The sequence below is a fragment of the Scomber japonicus genome, chromosome 9 (genome assembly GCF_027409825.1).
Source record: "Scomber japonicus isolate fScoJap1 chromosome 9, fScoJap1.pri, whole genome shotgun sequence".
NCBI classification, from domain to species: Eukaryota; Metazoa; Chordata; class Actinopteri; order Scombriformes; family Scombridae; genus Scomber; species Scomber japonicus.
In genome coordinates this window covers 9,302,416-9,326,633 of record NC_070586.1, presented here as the reverse complement: position 1 = coordinate 9,326,633, position 24,218 = coordinate 9,302,416, and the positions used below count along the sequence as shown (strand labels likewise).

Sequence of the window (24,218 nt, the reverse complement as noted above, 5' to 3'; positions counted from 1 at the left end):
ATTTTGGAGTAAAACAGACTAACCTGTGTTGATTTGTTTGTGTTTTTTTAAACCAGCTAAGCTCATATAGCCTACTAGCTGTGTTGGGTCACATGAACTGAGAGGAGGAAGAGGAGGAGGAGGAGGAGGAGGAGGAGGATGATGGCGGAGCGGGACACACCACCACCACCAGGAGAGCTCTCCCTGCTGTCATCTTCAGAGGTGTCAGAAAGTTCAGAGAGGCAAAACTCGTCAGATGAAAACGGACATGTTGACAGTCCGGATGAGACTCTCTCCCCTACCTCTGTGATCTACTTCAAGGAGGCTTTAAACTCCTCTAACTTGAGATTTGGGACGGCTGGCTCACTGTCGCCCACTCCACTCCGACAGTATGACTTCCACATTGAAAGGATCGAGTCAAAACGCCAAAAAAGTAAGTGTTAACTATCCTCAAATGATCAATATTTACCTCCTCCCCCCCCTCAGTAGCTTTTAACTATCAAGAACAAAACAACTTCCTGCCATGTGACTGAGTTAAAGTGTCAGCTGTAAACATTAGGTAATAAATAACATCCAGTCTAGTTTCGTCATGCTCGTATCTCTTTGCCAAAAAACGCAGTAAAACATCAGCAGTAGTCATTGTTATTTATTTATTTATTTAAAAGGGACATTGTAGAATTAACACAACTGCTAATTTGCATCTGTTGTTCCCTGGCAGGACACACACACACACACACACACACACACACACTCACTCACTCACTCACTCACGCACTCACGCACTCACTCATTCACTCACACACACACACACACTCTCTGTCACTCACACACACACACACACACACACACACACACACACACACACACACATATACTCAGTCACTCACTCACTCACTGTCTGTCACACACCCACACACACACACACACATATACACTCACACAAACACTCATGCTGTCACACTCACTCACTCACACACTCACTCATTCACTCACACACACACACTCTCTGTCACTCACACACTCTCACACACACTCTCTGTCTCACACACACACACACACACACACACATATACTCAGTCACTCACTTACTCACTCTGTCTGTCACACACACACTCACTCATTCACTCATTCACTCACACACACACTCTCTCTCACTCACACTCTCTCACACACACTCTCTGTCTCACACACACACACACACACACACACATACACACAGTTCTTTCAGTTCTGCTAGTTGCTTTAGAAAAAAGCAGTATAACATTAGCATCAGTAATTTAAAGTAATTAACACAAGATGTGAGGTTTAGAAACTTATCCAGCTGTAGTGTGTGTGTGCGTGTGTGTGTGTGTGTGTGTGTGTGTGTGTGTGTGTGTGTGTGTGTTGTTGTGTTTAACAGACTTCATAAAGCTCATTTAGCTCAATTTCAGATTATTTTTAATACACTCGATCACTTTAACTGTAAATGGCTAAGATGTGACTATAATTAGAAACAGGAGCTCAAAGTCAAACCCTCTTACTGCTTGTTTTGCCTCAGTGTGAACAACACACAACACAAACAAGTAAGTAACTACAAAGATATTCAATTAAGAACAGCTGTGAAAGTATTTATATCCTTTCAGCGGTAGACAGTAATAAAGTACTACACTTAAGTACAATTTTGAGCTACTTGTACTTTACTTGAGTTTAGGGCTGGGTGATATGGGCAGAATCAATATTTTTCACCAAATACCTCCTATAGAGATATTTTACCAATATTGTAAGGACGACTATTGGTGATTTTTGATCAATAATCATCAGTAATGTGGATATAATGACCAAGTGGATAAAGACAGATACTAGAAGAGTATGTTAAGCTCTTAAAATTACATTTTTACTGTATTGCAGCCTTTAAAAGCAGCTTATTGTATATCACCATATCACGATATTCGGAATCTAATACGATACCTATAAGATATCACAATGTGGATATAATATTGATTAATTACCCCGTCCTAATAGAGTATGTCCTTGTGATTAGGCATGGGATGATAACCGTGTTCAAGGTATACCGCGATTTGAAAAACCACAATAACCGAAACCGCCAAATCTTCTGTCATACCGTTCCTAACTCTAAGGTATGAGCTGTTTTTAGTCTGGTCAAAGACAGGAAGTGCTGGTCAGAAATCCCTCAGGTGGTGCAGCTGGTCGTCTTTATTTTTCTTTCTTTTAGGAACATTTTAGAGCTGTAATCGCAATACCGCCATACTGTGAAACCGTGATATTTTTTCTTATGGTTATCATACCGCCAGAATCTCATACCGGCCCATGCCTACTTGTGATGCTGCTTTATACTTCACGACATTTCAGAGGGAAATATTGTACTTTCTACTCCACTACATTTATCTGACAGCTTCAGTTAGATATATAGAAGTACTCCTGACTTTTAAGAGCCAGATATAACTTATTATTTTACACAAATATATCTGCTTTTTAAAATGATTTAGCTTTTAACACCCAGCTTATAACATTTACTAGAAAGTTCTTGCAACGTAGAGATCAATTGATCAATTTAATCAGGAAAATCATGAATATCCAAAATATAAAGAGACACTGAGCTGTATTTAAAGTGATTTCCAGTCCAATTAAACTTTGTACAACCTGCTTTTGTTTGTATGTTTAAACAGTTTTTGATGTTATATTTTATGCAAAGTGGATAAAACACAACGTGATCCTGATGATTAATGTGATAATACTTTCTACTGTGATGTTTTTACCTAAAGTAATCATAGCATGAACATTTGATATCAGCACATTCCTACTTAGGACGGGGGTAGAAAGTAATCGAGTACATTTACTCAAGTACTGTGTTTAAGTACAACTCAGACATAGCCTACGTGTACTTTGAGTATTTCCATGTGATGCTACTTTATACTTCCACTTCACATCTATCTATCTATCTATCTATCTATCTATCTATCTATCTATCTATCTATCTATCTACCTATCTATCTAGTGTGTAAAACCTGTGGTAATATGCTTGAATGACGTTAACTAAAAAGGTCTAACAGAGACTTTGGTGATAATTTATACATTTTGCTTAAATTTGACTTAAACAGTCAAATCAGAGCGGGTCAGTTTTTACCTGAAAGGACAAAAGTTGCACAGTTGATGGGAAGACAACAGGAAGGTTAAATATCAAAAAATTGTGACTTGACTTCTGTATCTTCAGTGGTTGCTATTGGCGATGTGAACAGCCCTAAATATTACTCATGTAATTTATTAATAACTTGATAAAGCTTAAATATTAATGTTTCTATGCTGTGAAATCATAAACTTAATCCGACTTTGTAACTGAGTAAAATGAACACTGGGTACCTCTGCCGGTTGTTATGGTTACCCACACAACATCCTAAATATCTCCTTATTTAATATAAAGTAATTAGGGTATTTTATTTTGTTAAATATTAATGTTTCTATGCTGTGAAATCATGACAGGTTTTTTTTTTTTTTACTTTAATCCGACTTTGTAACTGAGTAAAATGAACATTGGGTACCTCTGCCGGTTGTTATGGTTACCCACACAACATCCTAAACATCTCCTAATTTAATCTATAGTTTTGTGGGTATTTTATTTTGTTAATAGACTTGTTTCCTTTATGAGATGCTCCACCTTTTTCTGATTTTCCTGAATAGAAATCAAAAGAACACAATAATTAGTAACACTCAGGACCTTTTGGCCTTATTAACGCTGCTTTGCTGCTGCGGCCAGCTCCGTAATTACATCATCAAACACACCAGACCTCCTCTCTTTGAGGTCAGGGGGGGACGCTGTTGATGCTTGAGAGACAGATGAGTCCTCTGCTGCATCATTAGCATCAGATGGAGACTCTAGGGACCCCCCCCCCCTCCTCCACACACACACACACACACACACACACAGACACACACTCTCCTCCTCATCCCTCTCCCCCCCTTCCCTTTTTTTTTTTTTTTTTTACGCATGCACCATCTGCTCACGTGACGATGTGTTGCTGTATCCAACACTACCGTCAGCCATCTTGGTCGACACCCACCCAGTGCATTCACTGCGGTGCACACAGGCAGCAGCCCAATCACAGCAAACCGGTGCTAAAAGCAGCAGACCGGAGGAGGAGAAGAAGAAGAAGAAGGAGGGTAGTGATTTTTTTTTTCTGTGTGAGTGAGAGAGTGTGTGTTTGTGTGTATGTGTGAGCATCCAGCACGGTGCTGTCTTGCATTTTAAAACCTCAGCCCCTCACCCTCTTCACAAGTCTGCACAAAAGGGATAACAAGAGGCTGAAGAAAGAAAAAGAAGAAGAGGAGGAGGAGGTGGAAGTGGAGGAGGAGAAGAGAAGAGGCTTTCACAAGACTGGCAGCACATTTTACTCAGTTGTAAGCAAAGAGGAGGAGAGGACGCATAAAAGAGGAGGAGAAGCAGCACCTGCTAAAAAGCTGCTGTGGGCCTTTCTCTTTCTCATCTTTGCCTTTTTTTCCCCTCCTTTCTTTTTTTTTTTTGGATGCTCTTTTCATCCTCCGATTTCCTTTTTCAACCTGTTATTTTTGGATCGTCGCTGGCGTCTGGAACAAAAAAAAGCTACTACGCCTATTTTTCTTCCTCCCTCTCTCTCTCTCCCTCTCGCTCTCTTCCCCCCTCTCGGTCGGTGTTGGTTTTGCCTCCTCGCATCAGCTGAGTCATCATGTCTGATCTGACGCCTCAGAGCGAAACCCCGACTCCCACCACCGACAAGATCACCCAGGCCGCCCGGGAGACCATTTATCTCTGCAACTTTCGCGTGTCTGTCGATGGCGAGTGGCTCTGCCTCCGCGAGCTCAATGACATCTCCCTCACGCCGGATCCGGAGCCGGCCCATGAAGGTAAAAAAAAAAAAAAAAAAATGTGACGGATGATTTAGCTCAGCATCCAACAGTGGTGATCTGTTGTCAGGGCGTGGTGGTGACACACGGTTACCCCCCCCTCATCACCCCAGACGCTACATGTTTCACCTCATGAACTGTGGTAATGCTGTGTCATGATGCATTTAATAAAAAAAAGAGAGAGGGGGAGGGGGGGGGGGCTGGTGGTTTGGTGTTTGGTGACCCCGAGAGTTACACAGCAGGATGACGCTGCATGTAAATAAGGCAGGGCTGCGATACGAGACAACAAGGAAGTACAAGCGAGGACTTTTTGATTTGATTTATTAGATGACGTGATGCAACACAGTGTCCAACTGGTGTAATCTTTCATTAAAAAATCTAATGTGGAATAAATGTAATCCACTTTTAGTGATGCAATACTATGGTTTGCAACAGATTTAACATCATTTGTCTAAACTTATTTGGGAAAAAATTGTTTTTTAAGAAATGTCCTGCTCAGTATTGACAAAATACTTACACTTAAATACATATCAACTAGTTTGGCATGATCTTACATTATAACTTTTATATTAAATAAAGCTAATGGAATATTATTGTTCTAAATATTACATTTAATCTGGGTAACCATGGAGATCAGGAAACACTTACAGTCATTATTAGTATAAGTCCACTTAAATACACTGTAGGTGATAAAATATTTAATATTTATCTTTTTTTTGTGGTTACACCATTTGACATTTTCAGGAGCATTCAGTCTTTTGGTTTTAAAACAATTGTACAAATGTCATTCAAATTATATAAAAGCAACAAAAATACAAAATACACATTTGAACAAACCTGATGCTGCTTTTAAGACCTTTTTTTAAATTGCTGATGTTGCAAACCCTTAGTCGTCACTGACCCGTTATCACTAAATTAAGCTGACAATTAAATTATATTTGGCATCTCTCTTTTTAATGTTACAAAATATAACGTCATACTGCAGAGTTGAGTTGTTTTTGCATGTTGTGGATTTTAAGGATGAAGACTCTCCTCTTCCTCTTCTCTTTGCCACGCCTTCTCCTCTCACATCCTGCTCAGAGGAGGAAGCAGATTGGCAGATCTACAGTTTTCTCCCCCGAGCCAGATTCATGTTGAGTTGTTTTTTGGGGGTTTTTTTTACAACCACTTGGCAGAATCACAACAGTGCAGCTCTTTCAGCGTATAAGTGCTGTAGCAGGTTAATGGTCGACTGTAATGACATTACAAAAGGAGCCACTGATAGACAGATAGACATCAGCTTTGTTAAGAGGCTGTAACTAAATCACTTTCATGTTAAGCTGACTTGTGTTTATTGATAGAGACGCTTCATTTCGGATGTCTCATAAAAGGGGGGGGGGTTTGGTCTACATGTATATTTTTCATATTTTTTGCAGTATCAGCATATGTCTATTTCCAGCTGTGAACTTTTCCATCTTATACTTACAGTGAGGCTTTTATTTTATGCATCAATAATTTAACTCAAATGCAAAAAAAAAAAAAAAGTGCATTTACATTTTTTGCTTCTTGCAGTTTTCATCATTCCTGTAGCAGGTTTTTCTTTTCCAGATGTTAAATGTCTCAAATATCAACATAGTTTTAAAAATATCTAAAAGGAGAAGATTCATTTCTGCCTATATATATGTTTTATTAAATCATTTTAACATGTTAGAATAAATAAATAAATAAACTAAACTGAGATCTACAATCACAGGAATCATGTTAAATACTGTCCATGGCTAGCTGTTGGTATTAAATATGAAATAATGCCTCTCATAGTGACTTTTTATGTCCTTTTTATTGGCTATTAAATGTCTGATGGCTGGTGTTTATGTACATTTGTATTAGCACTTGAGCCATTGTTATTTCTGCACATTACTGGATACAGACAGACCTGTAGTTTCTTATTATGTGATCTGGTTTGAATCAGAGGTGGCATCTTATTGCATGTCGCCTTTTCAATATAAGAGAAAGTACTCCTCTATAATTAGCTGTACACTTAGATCCAAGAATTGTTTTAGTGTGGAAATTAGGTGGGGGGGGGGGGGGGTTGTGTTTTTTAAGGGTTTCATCCATGAATGTTTTCTTACTTTTTACTCCTATATTTCCTATTACACTAAGAAACTCATGCATTGGATTCAACAAACTCTCTTAACTGCATGAAATTAAATGTAAGGCTTCATTTTTTCTGTTTGTGGGCGAGTTTCATTCACGAGTTACAGAAGAGAGAAAAAAAAACACAGCGTGACTTTAAGTCCTTACTTTCAGAAATCAGCAAACAAACATATAACCAATGTAGGAGTGAAAGTAGGAGTCCTGAAACTGTTAGAAAACATGAATCCAGCTGCTGATGTGTCTTCAGAGCAGAAATAAAGAAGTTAATATCTTTCTAATGCAAAGCGCTCCGTGGTGAGAAGCGGTCATGTGACAGTCAGAGAGATATGAGAGGAGAATATATAACACAGCTTACAGGAGGTGATGTTACGCTGTCAGCTGTTACTCAACATGATGTCAGACAGGAAGCTGCAGACACACACAGAGGCCCCGTCAAAATATTCCAAAATAAATCATCAAATCTAAATTTTCACTGTTCCTTCTTTCCTCCCTTCCTTCTCTCCTTCCTCCATCCTTCCTTTCTTCTGTCCTTCCTTCCTCCCTCCCTCCCTCCTTCTCTCCTTCCTTCCTTCCTTCCTCCCTTCCTCCTTCTCTCTTTCTTTCCTCTCCCCTCCCTTCCTACCTTCCTTCTCTCCTTCCTCCCTTCCTTCTCTCCTTCCTCCATCCCCCATTCTTCCTTCCTTCTGTCCTTCCTTCCTCCCTCCCTCTTTCTCTCCTTCCTTCCTTCCTTCCTTCCTTCCTTTCCTTCCTCCCTTCCTTCCTTTTTCCTTCCTTCCTCCCTCATTTCCTTCCTTCTTCCTTCCTTTTTCCTTACTTCTTCCTTCCTCCCTCCTTTCCTTCTTCCTTCCTCCCTTCCTTCCTTGACTCGAGGACAACAGGAGGGTTAAATAAACCGACAGCCATGATGATTAAAATTCAAGATTCGCTTTATTGTCATTTCATAGAGTATTTGCACACAGAATGAAATTAAATACTATTTCTCATCAGCTCCTGTCAGTGTATTAAAACTTAGATAGATAGATAAATAGAAAATAACTAAAAATTAAAGATTGTACCTAAAATAAAATTATATTTTGAAAATATTTTAGAAATAACATACCAAATGTGTCCTTCCCTTTCTGTTGATTTTTTGCTTTTGATGTCACAATTATGTAACCTATACCTAAAGTCCATGCTAATGTAAACTAGAGATGCATTAATAATGTAAACTAATGCTATAGGACATATTAACCCCGGACCACTCCTCTACTAAAAGCCTCTCAGTGTCTGTTATCCTGTAATATAAATAATGGATTAGCATTGACATATACAGTACATGCATCATACAGTACCACCAATAAAGGGATAAAGTTATTAGGTGTGGCATATTGAACCATTTTCTCCTTATTGTAGATTTATATTAAAAATGAATGAAAGGTTTTTGCTGTTTTAGCTCCTAAAGTTTCACCCCAGCTTTCGTAATAACAGAAAATATGTTGTTGGTGATTTTATCCTCCTGACAAGACGTACTCCTGTCTCATGTTATCAAAACTACATTGATTTCACTTCCTGGAAAACAGCAGATATTTTAGTATCGAAGCTAAAACAGAAGTGACTAAAACAGATCTTGTTCCCTGATCTCTCCCGATGAGTCATTCCTGCTTTTTGTCTCATAACTTTGAGAGCACTATAATGACCTTTTTTGTTTTTCTTTTCTGTCTTTCTTTTCTAGACCCTAAGGATCCCATCACAATTGAAAGACTTAACCTGATGAACATGGCCAAACTGAGCATCAAGGGCCTGATCGAGTCCGCTCTCAACCTGGGACGCACGCTGGACTCGGACTATGCACCTCTGCAGCAGTTCTTTGTGGTGATGGAGCACTGTCTGAAACACGGCTTGAAAAGTACGAATAATACACTGAAATACATCCACAGCATGCTTTAAAAAGTACTTCATTAGTACAAGCACAAGTCTGTAAGGTTTAACCCTCCTGTTGTCCTCGAGGCAAGGAAGGAAAGGAGGAAGGAACGAGGGGAGGGAGGAAGGAAGGATGGAAGGGAGGGAGGAAGGAAGGATGGAAGGGAGGAAGAAGGAAGGAAAGGGGAAAGAAGGGAGGGAGGAAGGAAGGATGGAAGGGAGGAAGAAGGAAGGAAAGGGGAAAGGAGGGAGGAAGAAGGAAAGAAGGAAGGAAGGAAAGGGGAAAGGAGGGAGGAATGAAGGAGGGAAGGGTGGGAGGAAAGAAGGATGGAAGGGAGGAACAAGGAAGGATGGGAGGAACAAAGAAGGAAAGGGGAAAGGAGGGAGGAAGGAAGGAGGTAAAGGTGGGAGGACGGAAGGGAGGAAGGAAGAAGGAAAGGAGGGAGGACGGAAGGGTGGGAGGAAGGAAGGATGGAAGGGAGGAAGAAGGAAGGGAAGAAGGGAAGGAAGGTAGGAAGGAGGATGGGAGACTAGTTGGTTTCTGTTTCTCAGTATTACTTCCTGTGTGATGACTAAATGACCCAAATCCTTTAAGAATAAAATGCCAAATAACAAAACACCTTTTCTCAATCAATGAATCAGCCAAGAAGACGTTCCTGGGGCAGAACAAGTCGTTCTGGGGGGCGTTGGAGCTGGTGGAGAAGCTGACCCCCGAGGCGGGAGAGATCACTGCCAGTGTAAAAGACCTGCCGGGCCTCAGGTTGGTCTGCTTTATATCTGTTACCAAAATAGATTTTAAAAAAGCTTCCTCACAGTCACAACTTTAGGTTTAGTTTATTAAAAGATTTCTGCACAAAATGAGGTCATGCTTTGTGAATCAGAGATTATAAAGAGTTGTTTTTTATAGTTTTGTGTCTCAGTTTTAATTTCTAAGTGTATTCACGTCTAACTTTCCTTTTTTATTTGACGTCAGAACTCCTTTAGGAAGAGGACGTGCGTGGTTACGTCTGGCTCTGATGCAGAAGAAGCTCTCCGACTACATGAAGACCATCATCAACAGAAAGGACCTGCTCAGGTCTGGTCATGCTGCTTTTTTTGATATTCAAGGTTTAAATTTGTCTTAAAATGTCTGGAATTGTGACAGCAATGATATCATTTTTTCATTAAAGAGGTATTAAAAAGGTCTTTATAAGTAGGACTGAGCGATATATCGTTATCATATCTAGATACAAAGGTGCAAGATATTAATATTCCAAAAAGCAACGATATGGGCGATATCAAATGTGTCTATTGAACTGTTAACAAATAAACAGGAAAATGACGGGCTGACAGGCTTTCAGTTTTAATTTAAACAGAGTTATTAACATTATTAACATTATTATTAAAAACTCAAACGGTCTATCAGAGTCTCTCAGCGGTTCTATGTATTTATTTTTTATGCAGCCAAAGATTTAATTTTCACTGTTGTTACATTTAAAATATTGTTAAAGCATTGTTGAAAAGTAGAGGCTGCATAAAAATGTTTATTTTTTTATTCCAATGCATCTTAATACAGTTATTGGTCTGTTGTGATTAATAAATTATTTTGTCTATTTGGTATTATTATGCTGTTTTGTTTAAGAATACTTAATTTGCGCTGTTGCTACACTTTACATTTCAAACAAGTGTGAAATCATATATATCGTACATAATATCGATATCGAGATATTTGGCTTCAATATTGAAATACGATCATTTGTTCGTATCGTGCAGTCCTACTTATAAGTCATTACATTTGTACTTTAAAAGTTTGCAGATACTATATTAAAATAATCTAAATACTGTTCCAGCACATGATTTACATTCAGAAATGCTTAAAAAAGAAGTTGAATCTGTTTCCTCTCTGCAGTGAATTCTACGAGCCGAACGCGTTGATGATGGAGGAGGAGGGAGCCGTCATCGCCGGGCTTCTCGTCGGATTAAATGTCATCGATGCCAATCTGTGTATGAAGGGAGAAGACCTGGACTCACAGGTTAATCTGCTTTCACTTCCACCAGCATTCATCAGAAACACCACAAGGAACTGAATCAAATGCACTTCAGTTTTTCACTCGGGTTTGCAGGAAGTAAAGAGAAACTGTTCTTCAGAGTACTGGCTCAGTGTAGTTATGGTGTTTTTGTGACGGGAGTGTGTCAGCTGATACACTTTAAATAAATACACCAGCAGCAGAAAGAGAGACATAGTGTTTAGTTATGTTGGTTTGAATCTTATATTTGAACTTTTTTCATTCTGGCTTTTTTCATTTATCACCAAATGTGATATGTCCTCTAAGTATTGAATTTACACTTTAAGGAATGTTATTTATCTGTGTAAAGGTAATTATATGCAGCAGCTCTCCATCCAGATCAACAGATACACACACAGCTGATAAGAAAGAAGAAACCGCTGAGGGGTCCAATTCGGCCCACCTTCCTTCCTTCCTTCCTTCCTTCCTTCCCTCCTTCCTTCCTTCTGTCCTTTCGTCTGTCCTTCCTTCCATGTTTCCTTCCTCCCTTTCTTTTCTTCCTGTCTTCTTTTCGTTCCTTTTATCCTTCCTTCCATCCATTCCTTACTTCCTTTCTTCTGCCCTTCCTCCCTTTCTTCCTTCCTTCACTCTGTCCGTCCATATCTTTCCTCCCTCCCTCCCTCCCTCCCTCCTTCCTTCCATCTTTCTTTCCTGTCTCCTTTTCGTTCCTTCCTTCTTTCCTTTTTTCTTCCCTCCTTCCTTCCATCTTTCCTTACTTCCTTTCTTCTGTCCTTCCTCCCTTTCTTCCTTCCTTCATTCTGTCCGTCCATCATATCGTTCTTCCCTCCCTCCTTCTTTCCATCTTTCTTTCCTGTCTCCTTTTCATTCCTTCCTTCCTTTTTGTCTTCCCTCCTTCCTTCCATCTTTCTTTCCTGTCTCCTTTTCGTTCCTTCCTTCATTCCTTCCTTTTTTTCGTCCCTCCTTCCTTCCTTCTTTTTAATGATCCAGCCCACATCAGATCAAATTGGGCTGTATGTGGCCCTTGAATGAAAATGAGTTTGACACCTCTGGTGTAACCTCTCAGACACTATCAGAAGCTACACTGACTGCTGAAATATTTAAATCAACATTTATTTTTATTTTTGTCCAAGTCTTCATGATGAGGCATTAAACACGTCGCTCTATGCTTCAAACAAGGATGAGACAGCAGATCATTGTGCTCTCTCTCTCTCTCTCTCGTGGGTTTTCTTTTTTTTTTAGCTTGTCATTGATTTTCTGTTTCTTATTAAATTCTGCCTGCAGGTCGGTGTGATCGATTTCTCGATGTACCTCAAAGACGGCGGACACAGCAGTAAGAGTGCAGAGGGGTGAGTGCTGCTGCTTCATCTTTAACCATCAATTAGATTTATTTAACTCTCAGATATATTTAGTGTTACAGGATAGATTCACTAGTTGAAGAGCTGCAAATGAACACTGATGCCTGTTCATAATGTCTATTGACCTTCCTGTCGTCCTCCCGGGTCAAATTCCTCCCTCCTTCTCTCTTTCTTTACTCCCTTTCTTCCTCGCTTCTGTCCTTCCTCCCTTCTCTCTTTCTTTCCTCCCTTTCTTCCTTCCTTCTATCCTCTGTCCTTCTTTCTTCCCTCCTCCCTCCTTTCCTTCCTTCTTCCCTCCTCCCTCCTTTCCTTCCTTCTTCTTTCCTCCCTCCTTTCCTTGCTTCGTCCCTCCTTTCCTTGCTTCTTCCATCCTCCCTCCTTTCCTTCCTTCTTCCATCCTCCCTCCTGTCCTTCCATCCTCCCTCCCTTCCTTCGTTCTTCCACCCTCCCTCCTTTCCTTCCATCCTCCCTCCCTTCCTTCGTTCTTCCATCCTCCCTCCTTTCCTTCCTTCTTCCCTCCTCCCTCCTTTCCTTCCTTCTTCTTTCCTCCCTCCTTTCCTTGCTTCGTCCCTCCTTTCCTTGCTTCTTCCATCCTCCCTCCTTTCCTTCCTTCTTCCATCCTCCCTCCTGTCCTTCCATCCTCCCTCCCTTCCTTCGTTCTTCCACCCTCCCTCCTTTCCTTCCATCCTCCCTCCCTTCCTTCGTTCTTCCATCCTCCCTCCTTTTCTTGCTTCTTCCATCCCTTCCTTCATTCTTCCCTCCTCCGTTCCTTCCTTGACTCGAGGACAACAGGAGGGTTAAGAGATCAGTGCAAGAGATGTGGGACAAAATCCATTTTATTTATTTATTTATTTATTTGTTTTTTATATTAAACCATAAAAAAAGAGAGCTAAAAATCCTGTAAATGTGGCAGATATCCACTTGATATGACTCAAGCTCAGTTGGCTGAGGCTTTGTATTATCGGTGGATAAATATTTAAATAGATTTTTGTTCAAAATGAGAACTGTGGATTTTAATAGGTCATTTAATAGTTCTGTATAATCACCAGAAATAATTACAGAGAGCAAAATCTGACTGGTGTTTTAAGATAGATTTGAAAACTTATCATTTTAAATGTTCAGTACAGTTGAGATTTCATTTAGAAATCCCTCTGAAGTTATTGCCTTTTAATTTAAATATGGATCTACTTTCATTGCAAATCTAACATCCATGTGTTGTTGCTGCTCTGCCTCTAACTTCTTAGCATTCAGACGGACGGAGACTTATGATTCACACTTAAACATTTATCTTATGAAGGTGATATCAGATATTCTTTAGTGTGCTGCAGATTGAATTATAATCCGTGGTGCATTCACTGACTTAATTTAAAGTGCAACGATTTCTTTTTCCCCCTGTTTAATCTGTGTTTCATCCATCTTTCTCTTTTTTTTTGTCTCTCCTCTTCAGTGACGGTCAGATCACAGCGATTCTCGATCAGAAGAATTACGTGGAAGAGCTGAACAGACATTTAAGGTTTGTCATGGCGACCATCTCTCCGCTTTGCTCTGCAGCTCATTGAACATTATGACGACTAATAGGAGCGTTTTGTCTGTTTTTTTTAATAGTGCGTCAGTAAATAACCTCCAGGCCAAGGTGGACGCTCTGGAAAAGTCCAACACAAAGTTAACAGAAGAGGTGAGTTCAGCTTCATGTGATCAGGATTACTCGTCTCTCTTTTTAAAGAAACAACGCCTGTTTACAGAAGCGTTTGTTTGACTTTCGTCTCCACAGCTCGCGGTGGCAAATAACCGGATCATCACTTTACAAGAAGACGTGGAGAGAGTAAAGGAGGAGAGCTCATATCAGCTGGACTCCAGTAGGAAGGTGAACACAACCTCTACTAAATCAATTTAACATTTTTATCAAACTGAAATTTTCCCGTTTTCACCCAAACAGTGAATTCAGAACACTTAATCATAATATATGATAACTTTTTGAAGTCTTTGCTATTGCAGGGAGAGCTAAAGATGTTATTAAAACTTCTAAATTATGGGAGATGGTCCAGATTAACTCAAATATTGTTCTTTATCATCAAACACTTTTTTATGGATGTGATTAGTTGGGGTTTTTTTAAGTTGTTAACGGTAAAACAAACTTTGTATGAGTCCAAAGTATTTATAATTTAACCCTCCTGTTGTCCTCGAGTCAAGGGAGGAAGAAGGAAGGAAAGGAGGGAGGGAAGGGAGGAAGAATGAAGGGGAGGGAGTGAGGGATAGAGGGAGGAAGAAGGAAGGGGAAGGAAGGAAGGGAGGGAGGAAAGAAGGAAGGGAGGGAGGAAAGAAGGAAGGGAGGGAGGGAGGGAGGAAAGAAGGAAGGGAGGGAGGAAAGAAGGAAGGAAGGGAGGAGGGAGTGAAAGAAGGAAGGGAGGAAGGAAGGAAAGGAGGGAGGAAGGAAGGAAGAAGGAAAGAGAGAGGAAGAAAAGAAAGAGAGAAGGAGGGAGGGAGGAAGGAAGGGAGGAAAAAGGAAGGAAGGAAGGAAGGACGGAAAGAAAGAGAGAAGGAGGGAGGAAGGACAGAAGGAAAGAAAGGAAGGAAGGAGGGAGGAAAGAGAGAGAGAGAGAAAGAGGGAGGGAGGAAGGACAGACAGACGGAAGGATGGAAGGAAGGGAGGAAAGAAAGAACCACCAAATTAGACGGGGTCAATTTGACCCGAGAGGACGACACAAAGGTTAAACACATAATTAATATTTTTAGTAGCTTTAGTAGTAAACTTTTGTTAGAATGACTTTAAAGTAGTTAGTTTTTAAAGTAGTTTTTCATTTCAGTCAGAAACATTTAACATCAGAGTCTTTAAGCACATAACTAGATCTGTGGGTCACAGCGATCAGAACACTGGGTACTTCCTGTTCGGCCGGGCTATAATTCAATATGAAAGTTAATTGACTTTCAGTGGAGTCATATCAGGACAATAAAACCATCCTTTGTTCTCAATTTGAAAAATGTTGTTGTTAAAATGAATGATTTCATGCTACTTTTACTCAAACACTCAGAAAATATAACATATATGAAGTGCCTTTGATATTTAAGGAATTCAGTTCATCACATTAAATATATAGATATTTAAGATTTTTCCCACATTTGTAATATCATGATAGATATTAATAGCGAGCAAATATTCAAATCATGATATTTTAACCCATATTGACCAACTCAAGACAATACAATATTTGGTTTAAAGTTCAATATTTCTACAATATAAATTTACAATAAATATAATAATCTTGTGTTTCTCTCTTTTAATGCTTTTAATTCTTTTCTTCAGGCATTAAGAAGTGACTCAGCACCAGACGGTCAAGCTCTGGGTGAAACACGCAAGCAGCTTAAAGAGGAAACTCTGCTTCGATTGGTGAGTTTCAGACTCCCCAAAATACAAATGTCACCCTTTTTAGAGTAGAAGTACTTTACTGAGTTAGTTTATAGTGTGAAAGTGGTTGTTTGTGTCTAGATTATTATATATATATATAATGTCTGTGAGAGTATCTGAGGTGGAGCTGATCTCTGTGCAGGATGTGGAGAAGGAGCTGGAGGTGCAGATCGGGATGAAGCAGGAGATGGAGCTGTCCATGAAGATGCTGGAGAAAGACATCTGTGAGAAGCAGGACGCTCTGGTGGAGCTCCGACAGCAGCTGGACGACCTCCGCACCATCAACCAACAGCTTGGACACAAGTCACAGGTCAGGCTGCGTTTTCCCAACCTTTAAGTAGCATGCAGGATGTACACCAGCTGTTTGTTTGAGAAATTTGGTGTAAAGATTTAGTTTGTGGTTTTTTTCTGCTCTCACAAACCATTTCTGTCTGTGTTTGAAATATTAAATGTGTCACTTATCACTTTCTATATATCAGTGGATTTTTACAGGACAAAAACTCTGCAAAATATATTAAAACTTAGACATGGTGAATATGGCAGTGATCAGTTAGTTAAAATTACTCTCAATCCTTCTGCTAAAATGGGAAATATTTACCCTGAATTAAGGCATAGGCTCCACTAATAACAAAATATTTATATTTTGATATTTTTGATAATCACCAGTAATGTGGATATAATGAGTAAGTGGATAAAAGGCAGATAATAGAACAGTCTGTTCAGCTCATAAAATTACATTTTTACTGCAATACAGCCTTTAAAATCTTCAATATCCATATTTTAACAATATTGTAGGAATGACTATATATTTTTATATTCAAAATCAAAGACGATATCTATAAAATATCATGATATCGGTATAATATAGAGTATTGCCCAGCCCTAATCATGTTTTCATACAATCTAAATCAAAAACATTTTAGAAATACCCCAGGTTCAGGTTATCTTTGTTTCTATCTTTGTTTTCCATGAAGGAAGTTCCAGGTTAAAATTTAGGAGGCGGGAACTTTACAGGAACTTCCTCTCACTCAGTCTTCTAGGCCGTTGTGTCTCCATTGCAGAGTAGGACCTTGATAGGACCCACTGATCTCTGGAGGTTTCGCTCGTTGCACATTTATTTTGGGGCCTTTTGTCAACGTCACATCCCCACCCAGGAGTTTTTCGTACAAACTCAGAGGCAGGGACTCGTTTTGCCCCTCGTAAAAGTTCCGTCATTCAGGGGAGGTTCCTGCTATGGAGACACACGCCAACGGTCATGGCCCCGTAAAATTAGCCTGAAGTCCCTGCAGTGGAAACGGCCCTAAAATATGTTCATTCATATATTGTGTATATGTAAGATTATCAGTCGATATATATCAATGTCAGAATTCTTCCACCTATCGATATCTGAATTGACACCGGCCCCAAAAATCTATATTATTATTATTATTATTATTATTATTATCCTAGCTGTTTAATGGGATGTCAGTTGACTAACATGGTCCTTGGTCCTCAGAGCGCAGAGTCCAGCTCCAAACAGAAGAGTGAAGCCATCGCTCGCTTGGAGGAGAAGATAAACCAGATGTCAGGAACTGTGAAACATCTGGAGAGCAGGTGAGCGATCATACACATCTCACACAGTGTCACGATTGGTGTGTTGTTAAAAAAAAAAAAAAAAAAGTCTTACAGTTAAATCTCTTGTTGTCCTGTTTTGTCACATTTTTCTCCTTCACTTTTCACTTTTTTATATCATTTAATTATTATTTTTGTGTTTCCATCATCCATCCGTCCGTTCGTTATTATTATTTGAAATCTCTCGATCAGTGAGAAACATCTGGTGAAGCAGGCCAAAAACCTGAACTCAGCGGCAGGGAAGCTGCTCCATCTGCAGCAGTAGCGGAGCCTTTCCCTCGCTCCTTCCCGCTTTCATACATCTGAATACAAACATACAACCCTGCCTAATATAGAAATAACCAAAGTAGGATGTCTATCTTTTCTGTACGATGCTCCTCTGTTGTTGAAAAGACAAAAAAACACAAAAAAAAAAACATCTTCCCAAAAATCCTCCTCCTGCAGTGGCTCTCCTGCATCAGCTTTGAGTAGTGTGGACTGAATCGAATCCTTTTAGCAGCCCTTAATCCTTGTGTTCTCTAACAGATCTGTTCGCCAGGTCAGGGTTATACCTTTCTTTTTAATATGACTCCCATTAATGCTTATTTTTTGGCAAAGATAAGACGAGTTATGTTGTGTTGGAAAGTCTGCTCTGGGAAGTCTGGCTCTCTTTTTAAGATTTGATGGACTGATGATGATGATGACGATGATGATGATGATGATGATTATATTAATGTACGAGCAAAAAAACACAGCCTTGGATATTTGGGAAGGTAGTGTGGTGTTGCTTTAATGTAATCCCAAAGATATCAAAACACTACCAGAGAGAATCTAATGTGGCGTTTAGGGACCGATATCCGAGGGGGGGTTTGTGGTTATTTTGGGGATCTGCATTCAAGTGTAGAAGGAGAGGATGAGGGCCGAGGAGCGAGACAAACAAAGAGGAAAAAAGGGCAAAATTAATTTATTAATTTTGAATTGTATGTGAACATAACATTGGTGTAAACTGTAGTAATCATTAGGCTAATAAAACGATAAACAACAAAAAGAAAAAGGCCTGCTTCATAATTCTTTGGCTGAATCATTTCCTGTTGGTCATTGAGTTTGTTGTTTTTTAAATTTTTAGTTCACATCCCTTTTTTTCTTTTTTTTTTAACCATGTTTGTTTTCATTTTAAGTTTTATTTTTTATTTTTTTGTGTACCATAATTTTATGTGACACCCCAAACCCCCTTATACCCCCCTTCCTCCTTACCTCAAACCAGATCCAAACAGGCTGAGAAAGAGAAGGATCTGGCTTTAGAGGCCAACCGGCTCTTCAAACAGGAGTTTGGAGATAAAATCGAGAGTCTGCAGGAGGAAGTGGAGCAGCTCAGGAAACACAGGTAAGAAAAAAAATGGAGGAGGAGGAGGAGGAGGAGGAGGAGGAGGAGGAGGAGGAGGAATGTGATGTAGTTTTTTTTTTAAAGGATACTTTAAGTTAAGTTTTTTTTAAGGATAATTAAGTTTTTAACCTTTGTGTCGTCCTCCCGGGTCAACTTGACCCTGTCTGGTTCGACTGTTCCTTCTTTCCTCCCTTCCTCCCTTCCTCCCTTCCTTCCTTCCTTCTGTCCTTCCTCCCTCCTTCTCTCTTTCTTTCCTTCCCATTACCTTCCTTCTTTCCTGTCCTTCTTTCCTCCCCATTACCTTCCTTCTTTCCTCCCTTCCTCCTTTCCTTTCCTTCCTTCCTTCCTCTCTCCCTCCTTTCCTTCCTTCCTTCCTCCCTCCCTCCCTCCCTCCCTCTCTTCCTTCCTTTTTCCTCCCTCCCTTCCTTGACTCGAGGACAACAGGAGGGTTAGTATCAACAAATCCCATAAAAAAACAAAAAAACAACCATGATTTAATCCATTTAAATAAATGTTCTGACTTTTATCTTTTATCTTTAAACATGTTGTATTTTACTTGATTTTATATATTATATTTATTCTATTTTTTAAGCTACTTTTACTGTGTACCATTTTTTACTATTTTGTTGTAAAGTTGTAAAGCACTTCTGGATTTCTTGTATGAAAGGTGATAAACAAATAAAGTTACTATTATTACTTATATATATAAAATAAATATATATTACTTATATATATATAAAATAACTTACTCTATATTTTGAATTGAATTGATGCATCAAGTTTTGTCTGCTGATGGTAAAAAATGATGATGATTATGGTTTATGGTTTTCATAAATGTTCTCACTTTTTTCACCGTTAGATTATTAATAGTAGAAAAAATCATTTCCTTGTTTAAAATAATACTGTACCTTAAAACAAAACAAAAAGAAAACCAAACTTCAGTGTTTTTGAATATTTCTTTGTTGTTTCAGGTCTAATCTGGAGGTGGAGCTGAAGAAGGAGCGAGAGCGAAGAAGTGAGCATCATGTTGACGTCAGACAGTCCAGTACTCCTCGGAGGGAAAGAAAACACCCAGAGAACATACCAAAAGTACATTTATGCTCATAATTGTGCTCAATTAAAGAGGCTGTAATCAATATTTATATAATAATGTATGAAATATCACAGTTTAATGTCAACTCTGTAGCTCCAGTCAGCTTCATAGAGTTTCATAGTGAGTAGTGATTATCTCATTTTTTAGATGTCCAGCTGCAACTTTACTGTTTTGGTTCACTCTCAGGGCTCTCATGGTGTTGTTTTGGGCCCCAGAAGGCAGCTGTAGACTAGCTGGTGAACATAGTGGAGCATTGAGAAGCTAAAGAGCCAGATATTACCCTCAGGAGTTAAAGGTAGAGAGCAAAAACAGAGCTAAAAGAGAGTGAATATTGGACTTACATTCACCAGGTGGAGAGAAACACGACTCTAAATCAATGATAATAAGATAAGTTTTGAAGTTGTATAGTTTGATTAAAATGTGTGTGTGTGTGTGTGTGTGTGTGTGTGTGTGTGTGTGTGTGTGTGTGTGTGTGTGTGTGTGTGTGTGTGTGTGTGTGTGTGTGTGTGTGTGTGTGTGTGTGTGTGTGTGTGTGTGTTACCTGCAGCCTCCTCCTGAATCCCCGTCAGCCAAAAGGGAGATTGATCAGTTACACACAGGAGCAGAGGACAAAACCAGTCTGAGCTCCAGCTTGTAAGTAGTTTAAAGTACTACAGCTTTTAAAATATAGGAAATATTATGGGGAAAAAATATTTATATTGATATATTTTATATGTCTCTTTTTTTTCCTTTAAGGTCTTTGTCACATCACGAAGACGAGCAGGTGAGGACTAAAAATCTCTAAATGAACTGTCCCCCTTTTTTTTTTATTACAAGTGAAAACATTTCAATTTAACTTCTGAGAACACAAATACATCAAAAAAAAGTTTTGCTAGTATAATTTCCTTTTCTCTGATCAATTAAAAAGCCCAGATTGTTGTCTGAAGATGCAGTCATGTACAGGAACAGCTCATATCCAAACCAAGGATTTATAGCATTAAAGGAGCAGTGTCTAGAATTTAGAGACATGCAGTGAAACAGAAGTGGCAGAAATGGAATAGAAATATATAATATAAATGTTTTGATGAGTGTAAAATAATCTTAACTTAACTTCACCACTAGATGGCACTAAATCCTACACACTGGTCCTTTAATGCCTTTTTTTTTTTTTTTTACATTTTCTCCAGGATGAGTCGTTCGTGGAGATCAGTCATCCGACCATCTGTACAATGTGTGAACAGGACGACTCCCTCCTGAAGACAAAGGTATTGACGATTGATCCGAATTGTGCTGAATCATCTTAAATTACAAGTTTTAGCACTATAATAATGTTGAGTGGTTTATTAGCAGTCTGTTTAGTATTTATGCAACTATTTTAAATAAACTTGACACCTTACAGACTCTGCCTCTGCCTAGAAGTCATGTTTAGTCTGGTTTTGGGATATTTCCACTAGCCTCAGCTTCACTTTGTGCTAAGTGCTAATTAGCATGCTAACAGGCTAAGCTAATTTAGTGAGCATGGTAAACATTACATTAAGTAACTAACGTGGCTGCAGACTCACAGTAAATTGATTTTAGGAGCCTGACTTGTTTTTTTAGTCCAGTCCAGAATAAAATATTGACATTTAATCTCATTTGTGCCTCACTGACAGCCTGAAGAGGAGATGTATGAAAACAGCGATGATAACGTCAAAGAAATAATTTAGTTTCCTTTTTTTTTTTTTTTTAATCTTCGGTTCGATCAGCACAGATGTCACATAATTTAATCTCAGAGGGAAAAGATCAAGCTGTCATTTATAAAATGGTTTATCGAACCCTTTTTGTTTTGGAAAAGGGCAACAGACAAAGAAATAGTTTGGTTTCTTGAGTATATCAGCTGTTTGGTTTGAAACTCCTGTGATGACTTTTCCTTCCTGAATATATAAAAAATGAAGATTCATTCAGAGGTCAGGACTGAAATTGCCCAAAGTTGATTATTTTTGTCTCCAAGTGATTTTCTTCTTCTTCATATCAGATTTGGGCCATTTACAAATGTGTCCCTAGATCTGATTCAAATCTGATCTCTGGCTGTGGCATCGATGTCAGAATGGTCATATTTATATATGTCACATTTCATTGCAGGTTTTTTTTGTTACATCTCTTTAAAATTCTTTTAATTTGCCCAAGTAGTAATGAAACGTCTCCCGTCAAACGATACCTGCAATCCATCCCTTTTGCACTTTTGCACATTTGTATGGACGTCCTCACAGCCAATCACCGCAGGCGTTCTTCGATTTAATGCCACATGTGATTGGCTAACTGCCACAGCAGCTATGTCATGGTCAATTTGAGTTAGCGCACTTAGCAGTTCAGCACCCAAGAGCACTAAATGAGCACTAAATGTGTAATGAGTATCTAATGAAGTACTCTATTAGTATCAGTATTACTTTAAGGATTTAAGGAGAACTTGGATTGGTACTGGTATTGTCATTTTTTAAACGCTACCCAACCTTACTCACAGCCTGATTTAAAAATAAACATGGAAGTTTAAAATTTGCTGGGACATTAATGGAGACACTTTTATTTATTTATTCTATTTTTATTCTATTTGACTGTCACATAAATGATGTTATTGCTCTTATTTTTGATGCAGTTCACATTTTAGTTAAACCTGTGCATGTGCAGCAGTTTAGGATCTCAGCAGTGTTCACATAGGAGTCAAATACATGTCATTTATAAACATGAATATGAACCATTGACACAAAAAGATCAAATCTGACCAAAAAAATCAGAATTGAGCATGAAGGTAATATTATATAAAGTAATAGTTAAAAATCTTGCAGAGACACGACTGTTGAGTCAGATATGTAACTCCTTTATTTTAAATCAACACTCACTTACTATAATTTTATCATTTTTATATATTTCTTCCATATGTGTTCATTATTATTATCCTGCCCCCCCCCCCCCCCCCCCCCCCCTTTTTTATTTATTTGTAGAAACAGTGTAAAAACTGCGCCGGTGTTTTCTGTGAGAGCTGCGTGTGCAACGAGCTGCCGTTACCTTCCTCCATTCTCCCAGAGACTGTGTGCAGCGCCTGCTACTCTCAGCTACTCCAACAATACGCTTCAACGCCAACATGAACCAGCTCCAGCAATTTTACCCCGAAACCATGACGACCAACATCAGACACACGGAAACACGCAAGGCATTGATTTCTAAAACTGGCACTGCTAAAATGCACTTTTTCACTTCATGACTCGAGACGTCGTGAAAGATCTGACGGGGGTCCTTTTTTAAATTCAGCGGGGCTCAAACTTGAGCTGTGTGTTTGCAGGTTTCCATGACAATTAGAAATGCTGCTGGAGCCATTTTTTTTAAAAAAATCCCTTTTCTGGTTGAAAGTGTGTTACATAGTAAGTTCGGCTGCTGTGGTATTTCTGTTGGGAGTGAAAACCTGCACGCATACAGCTGAAGAGTAAAACTAAATCATCTCATTCATGGAAACACTTAGAAAAATCTTTCCACAATGTCCACTAAGTGGATTTTGGATGAAAAGGTCAACATTTTTAACCTCAGCTTTTAAACATTAAAAAAAACAAAAGCCAAATGGAAAAACTGGATTTGACAGCTCAGTATTTATGAAACACAAATGCACTCCTATCGTAACCGTTAACTACATACAAATCATTTAAAGCATCGTTTCAGTTAAATGAAGCATGAATTATCCTGATTCAGGACGATACTGACAAACTCAAATATCACACACAAACACTTCTGACCAAATACGTTTAAAAAATAAGTAGATATTTAGAGAAAGGCTTTATGTGCTGTTAGAAGTTTCTTACATGATATAAAGTTGTTTAAAAGAATCATAAATATACATAAATTGTCAATTCATAACTTGAATAGGTGAAGAAATGTGCTCGTAATGCTGTAATACAGAATTTAACACCCAAAAAAAAAAAGATCAATATTTAATTATCTTGACTCAAGGTCGGCTTTAGTAGCTTTTTCCTGAGCTTTCAACCGCATGCACCTCGTAACTCGATGAACTCCACTTGCTTATTTTAAAAAAGCTGTGAGATGCAGTTGAAGCTCATGCGATAACCAAAATCTTGAAGACTACATTATATCTAGTCTCTTATTGATCTCGTGATATTGATATATGTGATTGATCGGCTCTGCAGCTGCTGTTCAGACTTTGTTTTATAAAGTGTACAAAGCTGAATATTCAGGATAGATATTATTCTTTATTACTGTTGCTGTTCTGAGTTATTTCTAACTGGCATTAACACACGAAAAACAAGCTAAAAAAAACTATGACATCATCTCCTGTAAATCACAGCAGGGTCAGCTTTAAACAGTGCTGCAGTAATTCCAGCATTCAGATATTCAGACTCTGATCTTTTCCTCTCATCATTATTATTATTATTATCTAACTCTGTTTCTGAGTGTCTTAACATATCTCAGCACTTTTTTAAAAAATGCACGGCTCCCTGTCGGACTGGTTTGAAGTGGGCATATCTGTGTGTATGAGGCA

At 38.8% G+C, this 24,218-nt stretch overlaps 1 protein-coding gene across 1 annotated transcript; it reads left to right on the top strand.

Moving 5' to 3' along the window:
• The first annotated feature begins 119 nt into the window (after positions 1 to 119).
• rufy3 (RUN and FYVE domain containing 3) lies at positions 120 to 23,147 on the top strand. The gene is made up of 18 exons (XM_053325771.1): positions 120 to 412; positions 8,699 to 8,872; positions 9,529 to 9,646; positions 9,860 to 9,961; positions 10,775 to 10,898; positions 12,174 to 12,238; positions 13,695 to 13,760; positions 13,853 to 13,922; positions 14,019 to 14,111; positions 15,549 to 15,632; positions 15,793 to 15,960; positions 17,146 to 17,243; positions 18,505 to 18,624; positions 19,596 to 19,713; positions 20,265 to 20,350; positions 20,453 to 20,480; positions 20,884 to 20,961; positions 22,675 to 23,147. Exons 1-18 carry the CDS (start codon positions 139 to 141, stop codon positions 22,816 to 22,818), a joined length of 2,010 nt encoding a protein of 669 aa, XP_053181746.1. The 5' UTR covers positions 120 to 138; the 3' UTR covers positions 22,819 to 23,147.
• Positions 23,148 to 24,218: the final 1,071 nt, after the last annotated feature.

Excerpts from the sequence above, each read along its gene's own strand:
- rufy3 (XM_053325771.1), top strand. The coding sequence starts at position 139 with ATGATGGCGGAGCGGGACACACCACCACCACCAGGAGAGCTCTCCCTG. Across the intron at positions 8,873-9,528 it reads TCTGAAACACGGCTTGAAAA|CCAAGAAGACGTTCCTGGGG; the intron begins GTACGAATAATA and ends TCAATGAATCAG. Across the intron at positions 15,961-17,145 it reads AGCTTGGACACAAGTCACAG|AGCGCAGAGTCCAGCTCCAA; the intron begins GTCAGGCTGCGT and ends CTTGGTCCTCAG.